The sequence below is a fragment of the Pipistrellus hanaki genome (assembly GCF_964339955.1).
Source record: "Pipistrellus hanaki genome assembly, chromosome: 1".
NCBI lineage: Eukaryota > Metazoa > Chordata > Mammalia > Chiroptera > Vespertilionidae > Pipistrellus > Pipistrellus hanaki.
Window position 1 is genome coordinate 137,808,903 of NC_140503.1, and position 22,109 is coordinate 137,831,011.

Below are 22,109 nucleotides of genomic sequence, written 5' to 3' on the forward strand. Positions count from 1 at the left end.
TAACAAAACTTTTACAAAAGTAATTATGGAACATGGATTTTTAATGAATTTCAATTTGCAATGAAGACACTGAACACTTAAAAACAATTACATCAATACAATAAAAACACTTGCTTCTCTACACAACACTTACAAATGTGTACTTTCTCCAAAGAAACTTGTTTTTCACAGATTTAAGCAACAAATAATTTTACAAAGGATTCTTCAGATGGCAAAATATGTACAGAATCTTTGACTCTACAGAAACCATGTGCAGTGGTTGAAAAGGAGTGTTGCTTTGTCCAATGCATCTTGTACAAAAATTCTCTACCAATGCACATTTTTCAGTAACCACACATTTTTTTTGCATTATTAAATGAAATTTTGGACATGCCAGCATATAGGACAAACAATTCCCATTTCAAAACACTATTTCAGATGAGATCACTTGTGGCTGATGACATGACAATTTCAGCCACACAAACATTCATACACGCACACATATTCAAGCACACGCATGCACACACTATTGCTAATCTCCTTCATGACTCCTGAAATCACAAGCACTATGACCAGAGCAGCTGAAGAGATGCCCTCCAAGGACACACAGCAGCTACCAGAAGCGCGTCCTGCTCCTGGGAACAGCCCCAGCACCATGAGGCCTTTTGCACTCAAGGAAACAAGAGAGGCTGGCCCCTCCACTTTGCAAGGTGAGCAGCTGCCGGGCCATGAAGGGCACTAGTCTGCACAGAATTAAATGGCATCACAACATATATTTAAAAGCTTCAAAAACTTTTTAAAATCTTTTTATTGATTTTTTTAAAGAGAGAGGGAGAGATGGAAACATCAATGAGAAACATTGCTCGGCTACCTCCTGCACCCACCCCCTTACTGGGGATCGAGCCAGCAACCCAGGGCATGTACCCTGACCAGGAATTAAACCAAGAACTTCTTGTTTCATTGTGATATCCAGTAGCTACTAACTGGATATCACAATGAAACTGGAGACACCAGGCAAGCTAAAAGCTTCAAATTTTGTAATCTGGAAGAGATCTCGTTCTTAAGTTTGATTTATCTACTTTGTATACATTTTTCAATGTTACTAATGGTGATTCTAAGACAGTCAGCATTCAAATTAAAACACAAGAGGGAACCCAAGTGTGGTTATGCAACTTATCCTTAGGAACTCATCGTGCTCATGTCTTTGGGGGGCTGGCATGGTAGAGAAGGTGTGATCAGCAGCCATCTCACCACGAGACCACTCAGGAGAGCAGTGCCGGAACCTGATGCTCAGGCCCATAGTGACAGCTGACTTGGTTCTCAAACAGTGTGCTGAGGGCAAATGTCACACTTTAAAAATACAACTAATTCTTGAACTTTAAAAATAAAGTCGCTCTTAAGCATTGCTTGTCTGTTGTTAGCAACTTCTGAACTGTTATTACTAGTTTTTCCTGGTCTCTCTCCCTTCCAGGCTCTGTAAATCATTTCAGAATCACCAAGGACTCAGGACTGAAGTTTCAAAGATTAGCTACTGCAGGACTTGAGCCCAGGCGCTCCACCCCCGGCAGCCTGCACATGTCGCACTGCCCTGCAGCAAACGGTGCCCAGCCATGTCACTATAAAATAGGAGACACGGGAATGGGGTCACCCACAGTCGTTCTCAATGTTAACCTCTTGTATCTCTCCAAGGGGCCAGTCTCCGATATAGTTGAAGGATTAAAAATATAAGGAGTAATACACTGAGATGTCTCTTTAACAAAACTATAACTCAACAATAACACGAACTCACAAAAGTCAAACACAGTAACTGCTAAGAAGGCAAGGGTGACAGGCCCACTCCAGCAGTGGGAGGGTTGGCACTGAGGGGTGTCCTGGCAACTGAGACAGGAGCATCTTGTCACCTGTGAACTATGGCTGCGGCTGCCACCCTGGTAGCTAGCTAATGGAAGTGCCTTTCCACTACATTTGCTGATTGTCTTTCTTGCCTTCTGAACTGAACTCGGTATTCCAGCTAAAAGCCAAAGTGCTTAGTTAGCTAGGCACAATAAGACTCCCAAGTTTTCCAAACATTTATTTTTGAGGTAGTACTCATTTATTTGCATTGTTGGCTCTCAAATACCACCAAAGAAGTGAACCCATGCAGAAATATGCAAACCAAAGGTGTAGAAAATAAATAAGGTTTTGTCTTCAGGTAGCACAGCCTTCTTAAAAAGGTCAAGTCACATTCAATGGATAAGTTATTTGAAACTTCTAAAAATTGTTTATAACCACAGCTATAAACTAAAGTGCTTTAAATTTTGCTTACAATCTGAAATTGGTGATTAGAATCTTATTTTAGAATTTGCTAATATGAGACCTCAGGATATTGAAATGATTTTCTATAAAAAAAAAAATAAAAAATAAAAAAAATAAAAACTTTTTCTTTAAACAAAAAATGAATCCTGCAAACTCAACATCTGATACTATTTTTTTAACTTCTAAGATCCAGGTTAATTTCACAGAACTGTAAGAGAATGAAGAGCTGAAGCTGAATTACACAACAGCTTGTGCTACAACTTCACACATGGAAGTAAACATAAAATTTTTTGCCAATCTTGCCATTCATCAGCCAACGCAAACACAGCTCTGCAGTCTCCCAGGACAAGGTAGATATGTAGGATTATTCCAGAAATGCCACAGACTTACACTCACAGTAAGTACACAGGTTCACATTGAACTCACACAAGTGTGATGCCCTCCTGTCATATGTCAAATGCCACGTGCTGTAGGGAGCGGCTTTGTTCCCACTGACCAGAGGATGCCAGCACAGACAAGAAAGAATAAAAACGTAACCACAATTCTGTACATCATGCAAGCTGGGTACAATGGGAAAAGAACATATACAAATCACCCTTCTCAGGGTCCAGCTCTCACAAAAATGGCGGATCGGTATGAGAAAAGCCTGCTCCAGTCACAGGTCCATGGCGAACTACAAAACTAGGGAATGCTGGCACCTTATTTTTCCTGTAACAATGCAGGGATGTTGATGTTCCAGCCTATGGCTTGCCTGTCAAACCCACAGGTGAATAGATTGCAGGTGGGGTGGTCCTCACTCCACGCCGAGCAGCACACCATTCTTCTGTGGCCCTATTACCAAGCACACAAACCAGAATTAGTGTATTATTCCTCAAGCATAAGGGCTATAAAACCACAACCAAATTAACAACTACACCACTCAAAGCAACCGAATTAAGAGGGGGGGAAATTAACTCTCAGGATTAATCAGAATGAGACAAAAATACTAAGTTGGCAGCAGGTTCTCAGGGATGAGCTGGTGGAAAGACCTTGATGAATGAATGAGGTCAGACACAACATGAATCTCATGAAACACACCAAAAGCACTCATGATTCTTTAAGAAAATGAGTAAGATTACAGTCCAAAAGAAAAAATAATCAATTTTTTTTTTATTTTAATGAACGAGTCTCGGTAAATTAAGGAATAAACTCAATGAAATTCACCCAAAGACCTCAAATATAATTTTAACAAATAATTGGTTCAGGTGTCCAAGCAGTTAAAAATCACATTCAGTGTCAAATGAAAAAAAAGAAAAAATGAATGGCCTTTCAAGTAGATTCCTGATACCTTTAGGAATTCCGGTTCAACATCACAATGTTGGGGAAAATTACTGCAAAACGTAGTTTACAGTGTGATGTTTGGTGTATACAGGCAGGTATGCAAGCAATGCCTTAGGACATGGTCATTGTTACTCTAATAGTTGGCTGGTGCTATATCATACAATAAAGTACAAGAAGGAGTAGAAACAGCTAAAAGAAATTAAGTAAAAGAAACCCTCAGAAGAATGGCACAACAGCTCCCTCTGTAAAACATTGGCATTTGAGTACTGCTGGTTTTAGAGAGAATCAGGCCACAAAGGGAAAGCACTGCAAGAAAGGAGCCCAGAATAAAGGGTTAGGGGAGCTCTTCTTCACCGCTTTGTTAGGAACTTAAGAAGTGAGAATGCATAAGAATCCACTAACTGGCAATAAAAATCAAGCCTCTAGAAAGAACTAGTTCAAGATGATAAACTCAAGACACTCACTGAGCCAACAGAGTCATGTCCTACTACCTAGTGAGGGAAAGGACCAGACGGCACCTGCAAATGTGGGCCAGTCCTGCCTGAACTGGGAGCCCGCACTAGGTGAGTCCTCCTTTTACCTCACGTACATCCCCCAGAGTGCACACAGACATGACTCCAAAAAAGGCCCGGTGCACATGCAGACTTTGAAACCACTCTGTGCCCTTCTAGAGTCACAGAGCCATGCTAAAACTTCCCCCTCCCGCAGCACAGATCCTGTGCGCTGTCTGTAGACCCACCTTTCACTGGACACTGCACCACCCCTCCCTGAGCTCCTGATCACAGTCCACACTCTGGGAAATGGCACTTACACTTTCCCCAAAGTAAAACAATTCCACATCCTAAGCCCCTGCTCCTCTAGAGACCAACTTGAACTGAGTTTCGTTGTCTCCTTCTAAAGCTGTCAGCTGAAAGAAGCTGGGACAACATGAGCCAGGGATTTCTAGCTGTGGTTTTGTGAGACTGAAAAGCATACTGATTCATCTGAAATGTTACAGGTTCAGAATGAAATGAAATGTTATCCATTAACCTTAAAGGTAAGTATTTTCACAAACCACTTTAGGAGGAAATAAGGCCAACCACAGAGGAACTCTACAATTCCAACTGGATTGAGAGTTAACAGAAAATTATAAAGTTGTGCCCACAGAATTAGCCCCACCAACAACTGCTGAAATCTATTTTTTATTTTTTTTTTTGAGAAATATTCTCAAAGTAATGAAGTCATGCACACTCATACATTTGTTTATAAATGCTGGCTTTCCATGTTGCACAGCAATTTTACATACTGCATAGGCACAGCTATAAACAAAAGAGTAAAGAGAGAGATGTTTAGGATACATCAGTGATGCTTAGCAGTTACCAAAACACAAAAATCCCAGACAAGCAACTCTAGCTTTGTGTAGTTACTCTTATTTCATGAGTAGTTTTTCTGTGACCTGCACTCATAATTAAGCAGCTCAGTCATTAACTTCAAACAGCACACGTAGGAGCTACACAGAGAAGAACCAACCATGTCTTGAACACAGAGAGCTTTTGGAAACGTGGTGCCATTGCATTTGTTGCTCTGTTGGTAGCAAATGCACCTGACCACTTAACTCCGGAGTCGCCTGGGTCTGCAGTTCCTGAGCCCCGCCTCCCACAGGGCAGCCTGCAGCTCATCACTGCACTTGGAGGCTCTGCCCCGAAGGGACATGAGCAGCCACTGAGTTGCAGCCATGGTGGGAGAATAAAGTATCACAGTGACACACAGAAAAGGCAGAAAGAAGCAAAGGAGAGTGTGACTGTGGTGGGGCTCCGTTAGGCACAAAGGCTGCAGAGAGGCTGCCTTCATAAGCAGGAAGGGGAGGGGAGGACACTGGCTGTTGTTACTACAGCTACATCAATTCCCCTACAAACGGAGCCAGTGTGTCACTCACTCTGGGACTCGCCCTCAAATTTGGAGCAACCCAGAAAACGAATCTAAACACAGTTCCCAGGCTTCCCTCAGACTCTGAGTCAGCAGGTCTGAGCTGGCATCACAGCCCAGGTAGCTGTGACAGGTGGTGCAAACACCTCAGTATACACTGACCCAATACCCCTGCACTGCACCATCTGGGCTGAATGCAAGTCCTAGTGCCCAGGAAAGTCTCTTCTACAATGGAGTTTGTCCTGGCAACCCACCATGGAAAGCGGTTCCTGGCTAGGGGCGGAGGGTCCTTTCTTAAGGAGCTCCCACTTCTGCTTGGCCACCCATTGTGTTTAATACATTTCCAATTTGCACAAGTTCAATTGAAAATATCTAAAACTGCTTTCCAGTATGGTGGCCACTAACCCACGCAAAAGTGAGTCCCCGAGTAGTGGCTATTGACACTAAGGAACTAAATGCTGGATTTCATTTAGATTAAACTTAAAAACTAATGTTCAGTCCAGGTACTGGGAAACATTTTAACATTTTCAATGATAAATTTTAGGAACTCCAAATACAAATCAAATATATAGTAAGAAAGTAAGAGTGTAAATTTGCTAATATTTTTATATTGATGGCATGTTCAAATGTTATTATTTTGGGTTTATCTAGTTAAATATACTGTTAAAGTAACTTCTCGCTTTTTTAAAGTGGCTAATAGGAAACTAAAACCCATGTGTGTCTCCCAGGGTGCGTCCAGGAGTCACTGATGACGGAGAAGACCTGAGACTCTGGGAACATGTGTCACCAGCACAGTTACCTGCCGGCTGCTGCGGGGGAGCCGTGCCAGCCGCACGCCGGACATATCAAACAATCTGACTTGTCGGTTGTCATGGGGGAGGGCGATGATTTTTTGGCCAACGCATACATTGATCCTGCAAAGAGAAAAGGAGGTCCCATATAACACAGTGACAGCACCACGGTATTCCATACTATACACACTTCATGGCAAACACAATAGTGAGTATTATGTGTCTGCAGCTTTAGGATGCAGAGACCAAGCTGCTTATACAATTCACAATTCACATGTGCAGCATGTCACTAAAACAGAGGGGCCATAACTGGCTCATTCTTATTCTCAGAGCCCACTACACCAACCTGATTGTATACTTAAGTTTCAGTGTTTACAAATACTGAATTTGCATTAGAGGATCAATGACAAATATTTCTCCAGGAATCTAAACCACTTTCCCAAGGTTCATTTAATTGTCACATGGACAAGACATTGTACTACAATCAACTCTATCAAGTCAAATAAATATTTAAGCAATGAGCAGCTCCCCCTCACCTGTTGATAGCAGAATCCGTACGAATGGTTGCAATGGGGGATCTCATGTTCTTTAAATCCCAGACCTTCACTGTGCGGTCATCACTGCCTGAAACGACGTTATCTCCCACGGTGAACACAGCAGAGGTCACGGTGCTACAAGTAAAGGGCACGGGGTCATCTAGTGTTCGGCATGGTGACAGTAGTTAGTACCATAACATGTACTTGAAATTTGCCAGGGGAATGGATCTGAAATGACCTCACCACACACACAGAAAAGGTAACCATGGTAGATGACAGGTGTGTTAATTAACTTGACTGTGATCACTTCAGTGGAAACGTATATAAAACACCACATTGTGTATCTTAAATACACTCAATTTTTACTTGTCATTTATACCTCAATAAGAAGGAACAAACTTTAAAAGATAACAAGAAAGGAGAGAGAATATAAGATGGCTGCATAGGTAAACACCTAGCCACAGCTGCACACAACAATTTCAATAAAATACAACTAAAATATAAAATGGAATTACCCAGAACTACAGGAAAGTCGACTGACTGGAAATTCTACAACAAGAAGGAAAGAGAAACTGCTGGGCCCCAGTTCCAACTGCTCTGAACCCCAGTTCTAGGCCAGACCCTGGGGACCCAGGCTTATCCATAGGGAGCTGGGCTGTAAGGCGGAACCCCGGGGGAGCAGCAAAAGGAAGTCCTGGAGGCGCGCACATTGCGCACAGAGAAGGGACGGTTGGCTGTGCCATGGGATTGCCCTGGCGGGAAGGAGACAGGGGCTCCAGACTGCTCTGAACGCCACCTCCAACCCCACTTCCAAATGAACTGAACCCCAGTTTCGGGCTCATTGGGGGAGAGGCTAGACTGTTTGGTAGCAGGCAAAACTCAAGGGCACCTTTCTCTCAGAGGTGCTTGCAACGAGTACTGAAGGACCCTGGGGATTACTGAGACTCAGGAACTGCAGAGGGTGGGGCTGACGGAAGCCAAGGCTATAGGCTCCACCCTGAAACCCCATCCCATCAGAAAAGCTGCGAAAATGCCGAGACAACAAAATAGATCACAAACGAAAGAAATGGAGGACAAAAAGCGACTGGATACAGAGTTCAAATCTACACTTATAAGGTTTTTCAAGAATTTCCTAGAAAAGGTCGATAAGACCTATGAGGAAATGAAAAGGAATCAACTAGAATTAATAAGAAATCAACAAGAAATGATAAGGGATCAACAAGAAATAAAGAATACATTGTCTGAAATAAAAACTATTATAAGAGTCCTAAAAACAGAATGGAAGATCACAAGAATCAAGTCAAAGATTTGGAACATAAAGAGCCAGAAGACACTCCTCCTCAGAAGCAAGAAAGCAAGAAAATCCAGAAAATTGAAGATAATGTAAGAAACCTCTGGGACAACTTCAAGCGAACCAACATCAGAATTATGGGGGTCCCAGAAGATGAGAGAGAACAAGATATAGAAAACATACTGAAAGAAATAGTGACAGAAAACTTCCCCCACCTGGTGAAAGAATTAGACTTACAAGGCCAGGAAGCGCACAGAACTCCAAACAAAAGGAATCCAAAGAGGACCACACCAAGACAAATCATAATTAAAATTCCAAGAGCAAAAGACAAAGAGAGAATATTAAAAGCAGCAAGAGCAAAGCAGGTAGTTACCTTTAAAGAAGCACCCATACAATTGTCAGCTGATTTCTCAACAGAAACCATGCAGGCCAGACGGGAATGGCAAGAAATATTCAAGGTGATGAATATAAGAACCTACAGCCAAAAATAATCTACCCAGCAAAGCTATCACTCAGAATCGAAGGCCATATAAAGAGCTTCACTAATAAAAAAAAAAGCTAAAGGAGTTCATCACCACCAAACCAGAATTATATGAATTGCTGAAGGGGGTTTTTTCAGAAGAGAAAGTAAATAAAGATAAAAATTATGAACAACAAATACGTAACTATCAACAAGTGAATCTAAAAACCAAGGAAATTTTAAAAAAAAAAATCTGATGAACAATATTAACTGTTGAATATAATAGAATCAGAGGTATGGAAGGGGAGTGAACTGACAATTCTTGGGGAAAAGGGGAGAGGGGGATGTGGGAAGAGACTGAACATAAACTGTGAACCTATGGATGAGGACAATGGGGAGTGGGGAAAGGGCAAAGGGTGGGGTAGGAACCTGGTGGAGGAGAGCAATGGAGGGGGGGGAGGAACATTTGTAATAATATGAACAATAAAAATTTATTAAATAAATAAATAAATAAACAATTTTTAAAAAGCAAAATAAAATAAAGGTAACAAGAAAGGATCAAGAAAATAATCTCACCATTCCTGACAATTCTGGCCCTAAGTAACAGCCTCCCAGAATATAAAGAGCCATATTTTTTACAGAGGCAAAAAAATTAACTACAAATAAATACTATCTTATATATAAAACCTCATCATTTCTTTCAATAATTTCAAACTACTTTTATTTCTCTTAGAGCTTAAACAAGAGATAAACTCAAATTCAGAAAAACCAGGTGCTACCCAGACCTTACACCTAGAACTGCTCCACCAGCGACAAATTTGTACTGAGTCCCTGTCAGGTGGGTTTCAATCCGTTACTGTCAACGTTCAGGTGACCACGGCTCATGGCATGCCCTGTGCTCCTGGGCTGAGCAGCTCTACCTCTGCCCACCCGACGCCAGTCACGTCCCCTTCCTAGGAGCTACATTGCCAAACATCAGCTGCTATGCTACACTGAGGGACATCGTGTGTGACACTGGCAGAAAGGAGGAAATGGGGAACCTGGAGCACCGGACCAGTGACCCATCTGAACTCCCTATTTAAAAAACAATGCCAGAGCTTGACTAGAATGAGGTGCTGCTCCTCCTCCATGCAGAGGTCGCGGGTAGGTGTAAAGACACTGCTGGCAGAGCTCTGGGAGCAGCTCACGACTCAGGGCTGGTCTGAAGACTAGTCTTTGGGAGGTCTGGGCCAAGTTAAATTTCAGTTATCGTTCTGCTAAATTAATGGGAAAAGTCTCCACAAAAGACCATCGAACCTGATGTTAATGAAACGCTGAAAGACATTATGTTTTTAATAAATCACAGCCCTGACAGGTATTGTGGGCCATCAAAGGAAAAAGCTGGCACAGAGACAGCACCCTCAACTCAGGTCCCACGGGGAGCGGGCCGCCATGGCAGCACACTGGAAAAGCTCAGACTCTGCCAGACTCCAGCAGACTCATTTATCTTGTCGCTGCAAGCAGCCGAGCATGTGCTTCCAGCTGACAGTGCGGTACCTCCTCACCGCACACCACTGCCTGATCTGGAACATTCCACTCCCTCCGCGGGTCTCAATCAACGGAAAGACTGTAATGCTGGCACTCCTCATTAGGACTAACAGCTGTCTTCCCAGTCACACAGAGACACAAAACTGTTTTTGCATAACAATCTGCCGGAATTTCATGGCTAAGAAAAAAAATACATGATGTGGAAAACGCTGGCCCATGAAATGCTGAAGCAGGATGCTCTCCTGGCTCCGAGTCAGGACCTGACTGCAGAGCACCCACTTCTTACTGTGAGGGGTAGCTCCCCACAAAACAGAGTCATCCTTCCGCATCTGAGAACAGACTAGAGCAGCAGTCGCCAACGGGTGTTCCGTGAGGTCCAAAAGGTTGGCGACCACTGGGTTAGAGAGAAGGCACTCCGTCTGGGAACAGAAAGGGCAGGGCATCCTTCCCTGGAACACAGGCTGCATCTCCCCAGTCCACAGAACCATCTGTGAAAGGTGACAGCGGCTCATGGGGTGCCCTGTGCACACAGCAACCAGTGTGGCCTTCTCAATGGCCGTCCCCTGCTCAGGTGCGCTGCAGTGTTCACGTCCAACCCCTGTGTGTCCAGCAGAGGCTGGTGTGACAAATGGGCCCCAGCACTTTCCCACCAGCCAAGGCAGAGCTCACACGCCTACACAGGAAACCTACACACACTACTTGACCCTATCATGGCCTCTGTGTACAAAGCCAGTAGGTCATCACATTCCTTTCCAGGTCATCACCACTTCACAAGCTGTTTTAGAAATTAAGCATCTAACAAATGACACCATTCAGGAGCATGTCCTCCAGGGCCTTTCCTATCGTGTGCTCTTGGCAGAGTTTAAGGAGCTCATGTCAGCCTGTCCTGTTCAACCTCAGATACCTCAAAGAGGAACAGGAAACTTCTTCAAATAAACACACTTCTGAATATTCCTTGATAGCTAAGTCCCAAAAAACAGACCCTAAGATTAAAAAAAAAAAAAAAAAAAACACTCAAAGGAAGAGTCAAACTTGTATGACACGTGATTCTTTTTCAGGATTGAAAATTCCGCTCTTTCCTTGAAAAATGATGTTCAGGCACCAACTACGCCAGCCACTAAATATTCCTACGTGGTTATTCTCCTCCCTACACCTCCCTCTTCAGGACAACTGGGAGATTTCTTTTCTATTTACTGATAGAACTGTCCATCCAAGGAGGATTCTGAGCACTACGGTATGCCAGGCCTGCTTTCTGTGAGAGGACCCCCAACAGAGAGGGATGAAACCACTCCTGGTGATGCTGACACTCTAGTGGAGAAGATGGCAGTGGTCCTGGCTTTAAAGAAACATGCTGCAGTTGTAGGGCCTGCAATCTAATTCAAGTGGCTGGAATGTGCTGCTGATTAAAAAAAAAAAAAAAAACCTGCCGAAACCGGTCTGGCTCAGTGGTAGAGCGTCGGTCTGTGGACTGAAAGGTCCCAGGTTCGATTCCGGTCAGGGGCATGTACGTTGGTTGGGGGCACATCCCCGGAAGGGGTTGTGCAAGAGGCAGCTAGTCGATGTTTCTCTATCATCGATCTTTCTAGCTTTCTATCTCTCTCTCTTCCTCTCTGTAAAAACTCAATAAAATATATTTTAAAAAAACAACAAAAAACCCTGCAGTGACCAGCTTTACTACCAACCAGAGAGAGGGGCTCCAAAAGTAGCTTTAAGAGTGTGTCAAGCCCTAGCTTGTATGGCTCAGTGGATAGAGCATCAATTTTCAGACTGAAAGGTCTCTAGTTCAATTCTGACCAAAGGCACATCCTATGTTGCAGGCTTGACCCCCAGTAGGAGATGTGCAGGAGATAGCTGATCAATGATTCTCTCTCATCATTGATGTTTCTCTCTCTCTCTCTCCCTTTCTCTCTGAAATATATCTCCTATATAATAAAAGCCCAGTGACCCAAATGGTGGAACAACCAGAGACCAGAATGACCATGCCCGGCTGGCCACTCACCAGCAAGGTAGGCGAGCAATTAGGGGCCAGCAGTACCAAATTGCGAGAGAGACATCTGACTGCCATCCCTCTCAGACACTCCCCAAAAGGTCCCAGATTTTGAGAGGGTACAGGTCTGGCTGAGGGACCCCACCCCACCCCCGTGCACAAATTTCATGCACCAGGTCTCTAGTCTTACTTGACCTTCACACCATCACAAAGATGGTGGCACCCACAGCAATAAGGAGGGAATATGCTACTTGACTGCCCCACCCTCAAAGATGGCAGCACCCACAGCCAATAAGGAAGGAATATGCTAATTGACTGCCATGCTCTTAAAGATGGCAGTGCCCACATGGCAGCACCCAGACCCCTCAGCCATGCCGGGGTGGCAGGCACCTGTCCACTCCACGCGCCTACCTACGGAGTCCCCCAGTCCCTTCAGTCCCTCTAGCCCCCCAGGGCTGGCCCAAGGTGCAGGCAAGCTTCGGAGCCTGCCATCAGAGCCACCCAAGGCTCAGGTAACCAGGGCCAGCCGAGGCTTGTGCTGCCGGCAGTGGCAGCAGCAGAGGTGTGATGGGGTGTTGCCTTCCCCTGACCATCAGGTCACCTCCCGCCCCTGAGGGCTCCCAGACTAAGAGGGGGCAGGCCAACCTGAGGAACCCCACCTCCATTGCATGAATTTTCATGCACTTGACTTCTAGTGTATATATTGCTATTACAATGCACTGACCACCATGAGGCAGCCACTCAATGCAGAGCTGCCCCATGGTGATCAGTGCACTCCCGCATCCAGTCAACCTCCCATGGTCCCTCCTCCCCTGCAATGGGGGCCAGCCGGCCAACCTCCTGAGGTCCCTCCCCCTGGCCAGCTGGCCCCAATCAGCCCAGATTGCCAGCCTGGCCAAAGGACCCAACCCATGCATGAATTCACGCACCTGGCCTCTAGTAAAAATATTCTTTTTTTAAAAAGAGTGTGTCAAAACAGTACAGTCCGTTAACGTCCGTTAAATTCTCACCCTTAGTATCCTATTAAAAAACTTTTCCCACAGATTATTCAAAGATGATAGTCAGTTCCACACAACCTGATTTAAAATTATTACAGAGAAAGATAAAATGAGTAGGGTTTATATGCTGATTTCCTGCTTGTGATACCAAGGTCAAGATTCACTTCCTTTCTGTGAAAACTGACCCTTGTTTCATTTTTACTGAATGAAAAGAACCATAAGTTCTGAGTAACTACAATGGCTACAGTAATTTTACAGAAATCTGAGAGAAAGGCATTTCCATTTAAACTAGATGAGGAATACAGGGAAGGAACAACCAAAGACAGGCACAATCCCAGAGGGGCCATCAGGAGAAAACTTGGAGGTCAACAGAGATGGGGCACAGACCCTTACTACCCCCCACTTTGCAGGGGCCTGAACCTTCACCCCTTCTGAGGGAGGTCTCCTGCCTCCATGGCTGAGTGCTTCCCATGCACAGCTCAAATAGGGACCCAAGTAACAGACAGAGACTTGGCCGACAGCAGCTGTCCTCTCACTGCAACAAGACTTGTTTGAGATGTCTTGTACCCAAGGTGAGGAGAAGTGGGTTTCTGATATCCAAATCCAGCCTAATACCAGGAATGCTCAGGCTCTACTCAAGAAGGCAAATAATCCTTTCCACTAATATACACAGGGTAAAATAAGATTGTGTTAGAGTGTTGAGTTTGACAGTAGAATAGTAGTCAAGTTTTCAGAGTAATTTAAATTGGCTAATTGAAATAAGCAAATATTCTAAAAAAAATTGTAATGTACAAAAAGCTGTTCCTAAAGTATTAACAAAAATTTTTATTGGCAGTTCATCTCATGGTAAAATTGGGTAACATGCCATGAACCTAGAGCAGTCATATTTTAGCACAAAAAAAATAAAATGTAAAAGCTATCTTTATAAAGATTACATTATAAAATTTCCAAAAGTCTCCTAATATTTAAATTAAAAAAGGGGGCGATAGTAGAAGAATATCATGTAAGGAAAAACATTCTGTAAGTAAATTACATCTAGGAAATTTGTACTTTAAAAATTAACTTTCATTTGTAAAGCTAACAGCAAGACATCCATGAAAAACATAAAATGGTGTCAAAACAAGCCAAAGGAAAATCATTTGGGCAAAGGATCCTAAGTCAAATTTATAGAAAATATTCCTTTATTAACTTTTGGTTGAGAATATGTTTGTATATTTTCTGAAAACAACTCCAGAACCAGATGTATTCCTGCAACAGAGAAGAATTGACAGGACTGATCCAGCCATGAAGACAGAAGAGAAACAGTCTAGAGATGGAAGACGCTGACAACACCTTGCCATACTAGCAGACAGCAGCTGTGCGTTGCTGAAGGATGCCCAGGACCAAACCAGAGACGGTCGGACCTGCATCACCACCATTTGTCCACCATCCAGAACTGAAATATCATTGCTGACATGCACACATAAGGAACTGTTTGACACTGAAATTGGGACTCAAAAGAACTGTTGGCCCAGAAAGAAACTCACTACAAACTGATTCATTTGCCTCTCAGCATAATCATTATGGCTGGTCTCATTTTTGGTTCTTTTCAGTATATTTCTTGTATCACATGATCTCATGCATCTAGGGGTAATAATGAACAACATAAACTGATGAACAAAAACAGACCCAGAGACAGGGAAGCATCCATCAGACTGTCAAATCTCAGAGGGAAGGTAGGGGAGGGTGGGGGGAAAGGGGAGATCAACCAAAGGTGCATGCATATAAGACTAACTAGTGATCATGAACAACAGAGAGGTAGGGGAATATGTGGGGAGGGGTTTGGGATGGAAATGGGGGGTTGAGGACAATTATGTAATACCATAATCAATCAATCAATAATTAATTAGGTGAGGAATGATCTCTCTCTGGTTTTAATCACCTGATTTTCCATTCCCTTATTTTCTGATCCAAGACTGCCTATTATAATACTCACCAACTAATAACAGCCAATGTTTTGATATCACCATGTTAAAAATTAGGAAGAAAGAAATTTCAAGTTTCATTTTTTTAATCTTCCAAAAGGAAAAAATTTTTACATCCGCTTTGAAGGTAATATGATACAGACAAGCCCTATTTATCAGAATAGTTAGAAAAATAAAAGTCAGAAATAAATCAAGAACTGCAAGTTTTTACTCTGAAATATACTAGATTAGTCAAAAACTGCCAAGTTGAAATAAAGTCACTGTTGCTTTAATTGTTAAGAAAGACTTCACATGGAACTGCATGTCCAGCCCTGGGTGTTTAGTGACACCCCTCCACTTCCCCAGGCAGCTCTTTCCTTCACTGATAACAGAGGAAGTTTCACCTGAAGTGTTGCTCAAACTAGAAAATGGGGCGACCACTGAACACAGCCTTTACAACCCAAGATTGTGTGCAAACAAATACATGTATGCCCACGAGAAGTGGCACAGGCTACAAAGAATTTGACATGTGCAGATAGGTATAATCATGTGCAGGGTGCCCACCAGAAGTGACATGGGCTACACATATTGTGTTGTATGTGCAGATATGCACATATGTGTGAATATGTTCATCAGAAGTGACACCAGCTACAAGGAATGTGACAAGTGTGCAGATAGGTATAAACATATACGTATAAAAAAGCCATAAGTAATGTTTTTCAAATCAAGTATTTGAGTTGCACTCTGAAAGACTGAAAGGAGCAAAATCATGTGGCCCCAGGAAGCATCCTTGGGTTCCACACGTAGCAGGGAAGATAAGTGAAAGTAAAACTTTACTTTAAAAACTTCAGAATTAGTTATCATCACAGCCCTTCAACACCTTGTGTTTCCTTAATCATTTAGGAGAGCCACCCAAGTGGTAGCTGCCTGGTTCTTTTCTAGGTCATGTATAACTCACACATTTTACATGTTGGTTGACTGAGGAACTACTTTGAAAGGCCCAGTGGGGTATTAGAGTCCAACCCTTCAGCTCCCACACTTAGCTGAGTGGGAGAAAGCACAGATGTCAAACAGGTGATGTGAACCCACCTACGCTCCAAGTGCAGGGCCTAAGCACACAGACCATAAACACCACCATCTTTCCAAAGATAAGCCCTACCACTGGCAGCAGCTCCCTTCCCTACTCTGCTAACTGTGCATCACTGCTCAGTGGTTTTTGCCAACATATGGAACCTGGTCCAGACACAGCTCATGTCTGCCTTCATGGGTCTGTAACAATGCAGATGGCATGTTTGTAGTTTGTTAATAACCTGACAATTCTTTTCTAAGTCATCTCAATAAAAGAGAAGGAACCTGAATTGCTCCCAACAAAGCTGAGAAGTAGCATGATTTAATTGCACGAATTTCTTTAAAGTCCTTATTTTATTACATACTGATCAGCCCTTTTTTATTTTTTTTTAAATATATTTTATTGATTTTTCACAGAAAGGAAGAGAGAGGGATAGAGAGCTAGAAACGTCAATGAGAGAGAAACATCGACCAGCTGCCTCTTGCACACCCCCTACTGGGGATGTGCCCACAACCAATGTACATGCCCTTGACCGGAATAGAACCTGGGACCTTTCAGTCCGCAGGCCGACGCTCCATCCACTGAGCCAAACCGGTTTCGGCTTGATCAGCCCTTTTTTAAATGAGATATTTTAAAAGGGTAAATGGAGAAGTATTAAACCTCCTCTTAAACTATAAACTATACTTTGGGTTGGAAATAATCTTTAAAAGTATCAACCAGGGGATTAAGTAAATTACTGCATCCAAACTATATGCCTCTTAGAAGGAGAGATGGAGGGAACAAGGCAACTCCAAGGTGCCGACACGGAAGAACCTTAAGCCCCCTCAGTGAAATACAATGAGACTTGCAAAATGATCTCATTTACAGAAAGTCACCATATGTCCACGTATGGAGGTGCAGATGCACACTCCAGCAGCTGTGGCTGCACGCTATAAATACTAACCAATGTCTCCTTACTCACCTCCATGATGATAAGACAAACCAGTTAATGCAAAGTAAACGTCCCAAAACAGCCTTTACCAGACCACTGCAGTTAGACCACATTTCTGCCAACACTGCTGCCACTCCTTTTCTCTATGAACCTGGGTGGTAAGTATATGCTAATGAAGCTGGGAAAACCTGAAAGGGGCTGCACACTGCCCATCTGGGTCCTTGGTTTTATGATAACCTTAGATACCAACAAACATTGAATTACATGTCTCTACACTTTCTCAAATTATTCCAATCTATCTAATTAAGAAGATAAAACCAGACTTCCAGATATATGGGTTAAGGGGACAGGAGAAGGGCTTTAGATTCTGTTTAGTTTTAAGGCTGCTGCAATCCTGCAGGTCCCTTTCTTTCTTGGGCAGTAACTCCAGCCCCGGGGCACTTCTGGGGCTGTCCTACAGACCCTACAAGAAACCTCAAAGTACAGCACCTTCTACTCCCACAGGCAAGGGCTTAAAAACTATCTCTAAGAATAATGAGTTTACAAACCAAGTGTAGTCTACCAAAACTCATAAAAAGCCCTTAGAAATTATGACTGCATAAAAGTTATGACATTTTCATAGGTGTTATGCCAAATACCCAGGGGGAGATATTTAGTACAAAAATGAAACCTCCAAGGCAGTGTGCCGACAGACGGCTGCCAGCCCCACCACAGACCCGCACACACCTGACTCACTGACCAAGCACAGAACTCTATACAGTGAAAATCAACCACCACCTGGTTATAAATGTCATGCTGTCAAAACATATGACACATTTTCTCTTTAAAAGCATACAAAAAAAGTAATAGCACAACACAAAATTCAAAGCACATAATCTAGACCTTAGCAATAAAAGCATATGAAACTGTCAAAACTTTAGAGCAAACACTGCAATTTTTTTAAACTAATATTTTTAATGCCTTGTTAGCTGTGGTGTTTTGCTTTCTTTAGAAGTGCTGAAGTTCACATGGGGAAGTAAAGTTACAAGCATATGGAAAGAAAGCAAAAAAGAAAAAACTTGGTGTTTCAAACATTTAATCCATATTGAGCTAATTTCAGATTTGTTTCAATGCCAGAGTATATTCACACTTGTAAATACCATCAGTTGGGTATAGACTAGAGTCACTGGCCACCGGGCGGGGGGGGGGGGGGGGGGCGCGCGGCAATGGCCCTGTGACAGCCTCAACTGTCAGTCCCTTTATATAGTAATTGAAGCAAAACTAAACTAAAAAAAGGGGGTGAGGGGACCTTCTACCAAGCTCCACAGGGAAGGCACTGGTGTTGGAAGGCAAGAATCTGGGTCCTCCTATTAGAAAACAATTAAAATGGGAATGTCTCACACTCCTTTCAAATGGCAATTAACTGGATTTAACCTAAAAATAAGTTTTATCATGCAAGAGGTTCTTACAAAAATGTCTGTGCATCCACAGCCTCCAGGGCGATAGTCCTGGAATGGCCTGTGTATGGAGTCCCACCCCAGAAGAGCATGTATCAATAAATAGCAAAGGGGCAGGCAGGCAGGCTACCCAACTAGACCTTCAAATAGTCAGCTCACTTAGTAAAGAATGGCATCATGTGAAAATAATGACTATATAAGAGTTTGGCTTATTTCAGATGAAACCACAGGATTTTAGCCCTAGCTTTTGAGGATGAGGACGGAAACATCCTATATAATAAAAAGGGAATACGCAAATTGACCATACCTCCGCCAAAAAGATGGCAAAGTGCCCACAGCAGAGGCGAGGTTTCCATAACACAAGATGGCGGCACGCACAGCGGAGGCCAAGTTCCCTTAACAAGCAATCACCAGGAACCTGAGGTTGTGCCCACCCCCGCCCCACCCCAGTGGGGCTTGACAGGGGACCTCAGGCTGCGTCCCCCCTTTCTCCCCCCCCCCCCCCCCCCCCCCCCCCCCGCCACCTTGACACCAGGCTGGGGGACCTCAGGCCACACCCCTCGCCCAGCAGAACTTAATGGGGGACCTCAGGCCATGCCCCACCTTGGCACCAGGCCAGGGGACCTCAGTGCGTGCCCACACCTGGTGGGACTTGATGGGGAACCTCAAGGTGCACCGGGGGACCTGAGGCTGCTCCCCCAGCCACAGAGTCAGGCCAGGGAACCTCAGGCTGTGACTCCTGCCCTGGCACCAGGCTGGGAGACCTGAGGCTGCGTCCCCCCACTCGGCGGAGCTTGACAGTGTACTTCAAGGTGCGCCCCCTGCCCCGGTGCTGGGCCTGGGGACCTCAGGCCACACCCCCCATCCTGGCACCAGGTCAGGGGACCTGAGGCTGAGACATCCCCCCCACCCCCCCCCAACCCCGCCCAGCAGGGCTTAACAAGGGTGGGACTGGCCGAGTCTGGATCTAGCCCAATGGAAGGGTGAAGCAACCGGGTCTGGGTCTCACACAATTTTGAAGTGCACATGGGTGGGTGGGGACTTGACCCTGGGTCCCATGGTGCACCCCAGACTCTGACAGGAGGAAGATTTTCATATACATTTTACTAATTTTCTTTCATCTCTAACACTTCTATTATAGAGAAAGAACAAATAACAATATTAAAATATTTCCTTTCATTAATCCCCTTTTAATGTGCACAAATTTCATGCACCAGGCCACTAGTATGAGAAATAAACTGCCAACAGCTGGAGAATTCTAGGCATCTGGGACATCCAAATTTCCCCATTAAACATTTCTATTATTTCTAAGACAGTACACACTACAGTTTCTCATTCCTGCTACTAGGGAAACAGTTATATAAAGTATCTATAGTTACTTTTCATATAAATTGGTACACTTTGGGTCACTAACAGCTAATCCAGACAAATAATAACAGCCACAGTAACACAAGTAAATCCTGTTACGGAAAAATTCCCTTTATAATAAAGACATTTCATAATATAGAGTAAAAGTAAATGTAAGACATCAAAAAAGAAAAAGACATGTGCATGTTTTTCCTTTCTAACGATCCAAGATGAAAGCCTAAACAGAGTTTACATCAAGGAGCTCTGACCCTGTCCAGCAAAAACGATGCAGCACAGACTTCAAGAGGACCCACTTGGTTACAGATTTTCATCTTATTAGCGAAGTGTTAAGTCTCAAACTCTATTTTTCAGGGGGGAAAAAAAAAAGAAAAGAAAAAAAAACTAGAATCTATGTAAAAGTACAGAGAGAACAGTGGAAATGAAAAGACAAAAATCATCTCCCTCTAAGCTCCTAAAGAAACTAGTTATAAAACTAGGCCAGTAATGTTGAAGCCTATCCAGCTACATCTTGCCTTAAGACAACAAAACACAACACACAGAAATTCAAATTAACTGGATGGTTAAGTGAATTACATCATGAAAGACATGAGATTCTAATATATGTCACTAAGAAACTTGTGTTGAGTTCCTGGAAATGACAATATGTTGAGATATAGTTTTCCAAAGTGTGTTCTACATCAAGTTAACATGAAATATACTAGTGACCTGATGCACGGATTTGTGCACATTGAAAGGAAATTAATTAGAAGCTGGCCAGCGGGACAGGACTGGCCAAGACAGGATGGACACACCCTGAAGCCAACCTCCCATGGTCCCTCCCAGTATCTTTGGAGTGAGCGGGGTCCCTCCAGCAGGTGGGGTCCCTTGGCCTGGCCTGAGGAGATCGGGCCAAAACTGGCTCACCAATAGCCCCCCTCCAAGCGTCCCAGAACACGAGAGGGCACTCTGCAAAGTTGCTGTCTTACAGGGTGTGGAACACAAATGCAAGTGTGCCATAAACCAGATTCAGGGCCAACAGTGCCCAAGCAACAACATAACCCATGGCTGAAGGTGGAATCACACAGCCCCACAAGAAATCGGGCTCTCTGCCGCCCGCCACAGCCCAAGGGAGAGATGCTCGGCAGCCGCATCGGGAGGCGCTGGTGGCGGCGGATGCTACAGCGGCAGCAGTGGTGGTGCTGGCGCCGCGGAGGCTCCTGGACCAGGACGGGCCTGGGCACCGGCGGAGCTCAGCGGCCGGGCGGCAGCGGTGCTGAGCGGGCACGTCGCTTGCAGCCGGGCCCCAGCCCCAGGGGACACCACCTCCGCCCGTGGCCTCTGCACGGCTGGACTGCCACTCCTCCTCCGATGATGCCAGGGCAGATCCCGGACCCTTCCGCGACTGGGGGCTCTCTGCCAGGTCTCGGCCCCCTGACCCGACTCCCCAGCTCAGCCCTGACTGCAGAGGAGCTGAAATACGCTGACATCCGCAACATTGGGGCCATGATCACCCCCTTGCACTTCCTGGAAACTGGGCAAGAGGCCTCAACCTGTGAAAAGCGAGCTAGACGAAGAGGAGCGGAGGAAAAGGCGCCGGGAAAAGAACAAAGTGGTGGCAGCCCGATGCCGGAACAAGAAGAAGGAGCGGACGGAGTTTCTGCAGCAGGAATCTGAGCGGCTGGAGCTCATGAACGCGGAGCTGAAAACCCAGATCGAGGAGCTGAAACAGGAGCGGCAGCAGCTCATCCTGATGCTCAACGGCACCGCCCCACCTAGAACCCAGGCAATCTTCAGAAAATTACCTTATCTCCCTGTGCCTCAGTTTACCTCTACAGAACAGAGGATAGACTCACTATGAAGATTAAACAAATAGAACCCAGTTTTCACTGTGCCTGGTGACATCAAAGACTCAATAAAAGCAGCTGCCACCATTCTCTCTTCATTTCTGCCCCCTTCCCAGACATGACCCCAATCCTCCCAGTCTTTCTGTGTTCAGCTATGCTGCACAGGACGGTTAGGTCAGTGTAGCTAAGGTCCATTTACATTCTGTCTCCTAGAGACACAGTACAAGTACTGACAGGCCTTTGTCTACACTCAAAACTCCCTTCTTTACACAATCCTCAAATCCCTGACCACATCTAACTTGATGCAGTAGCAGAATTAGTTTACTGGGAAAACCTCTGGCATTTTCCACTGTTGGGTAGGGAACTGCAGAGTGAGGCTAGGACAGACTCCTACTGTGCCAAAGGCAGTATGTACACAGAGACGAGGGTGTTGTCGAAAGAGACACAGAA

At 44.4% G+C, this 22,109-nt stretch overlaps 2 protein-coding genes across 4 annotated transcripts in view; one reads left to right on the forward strand and one right to left on the reverse strand.

Annotated features, from left to right (window-relative positions):
• Positions 1–23: 23 nt before the first annotated feature.
• The window catches only part of WDR37 (WD repeat domain 37), a 74,590-nt gene continuing 52,504 nt past the window's right edge, over positions 24–22,109 (reverse strand). For all 3 annotated transcript variants that reach the window (XM_084872680.1, XM_084872679.1, XM_084872681.1), the window contains 3 exons: positions 6,827–6,961; positions 6,299–6,413; positions 24–3,105 (listed from right to left, as the gene is read on the reverse strand). In XM_084872680.1, the coding sequence (XP_084728806.1) occupies positions 2,974–3,105; positions 6,299–6,413; positions 6,827–6,961 (382 nt within the window). In that variant the 3' untranslated portion in view covers positions 24–2,973. The remainder of the gene's footprint in view (positions 3,106–6,298; positions 6,414–6,826; positions 6,962–22,109) is intronic.
• On the forward strand, positions 20,541–21,673 carry LOC311612479 (uncharacterized protein; the record flags this gene model as incomplete). Its single annotated transcript, XM_084865457.1, is given in 2 exon segments — positions 20,541–21,341; positions 21,343–21,673. Coding segments are annotated over 2 exon segments (855 nt in total). The 5' UTR covers positions 20,541–20,817.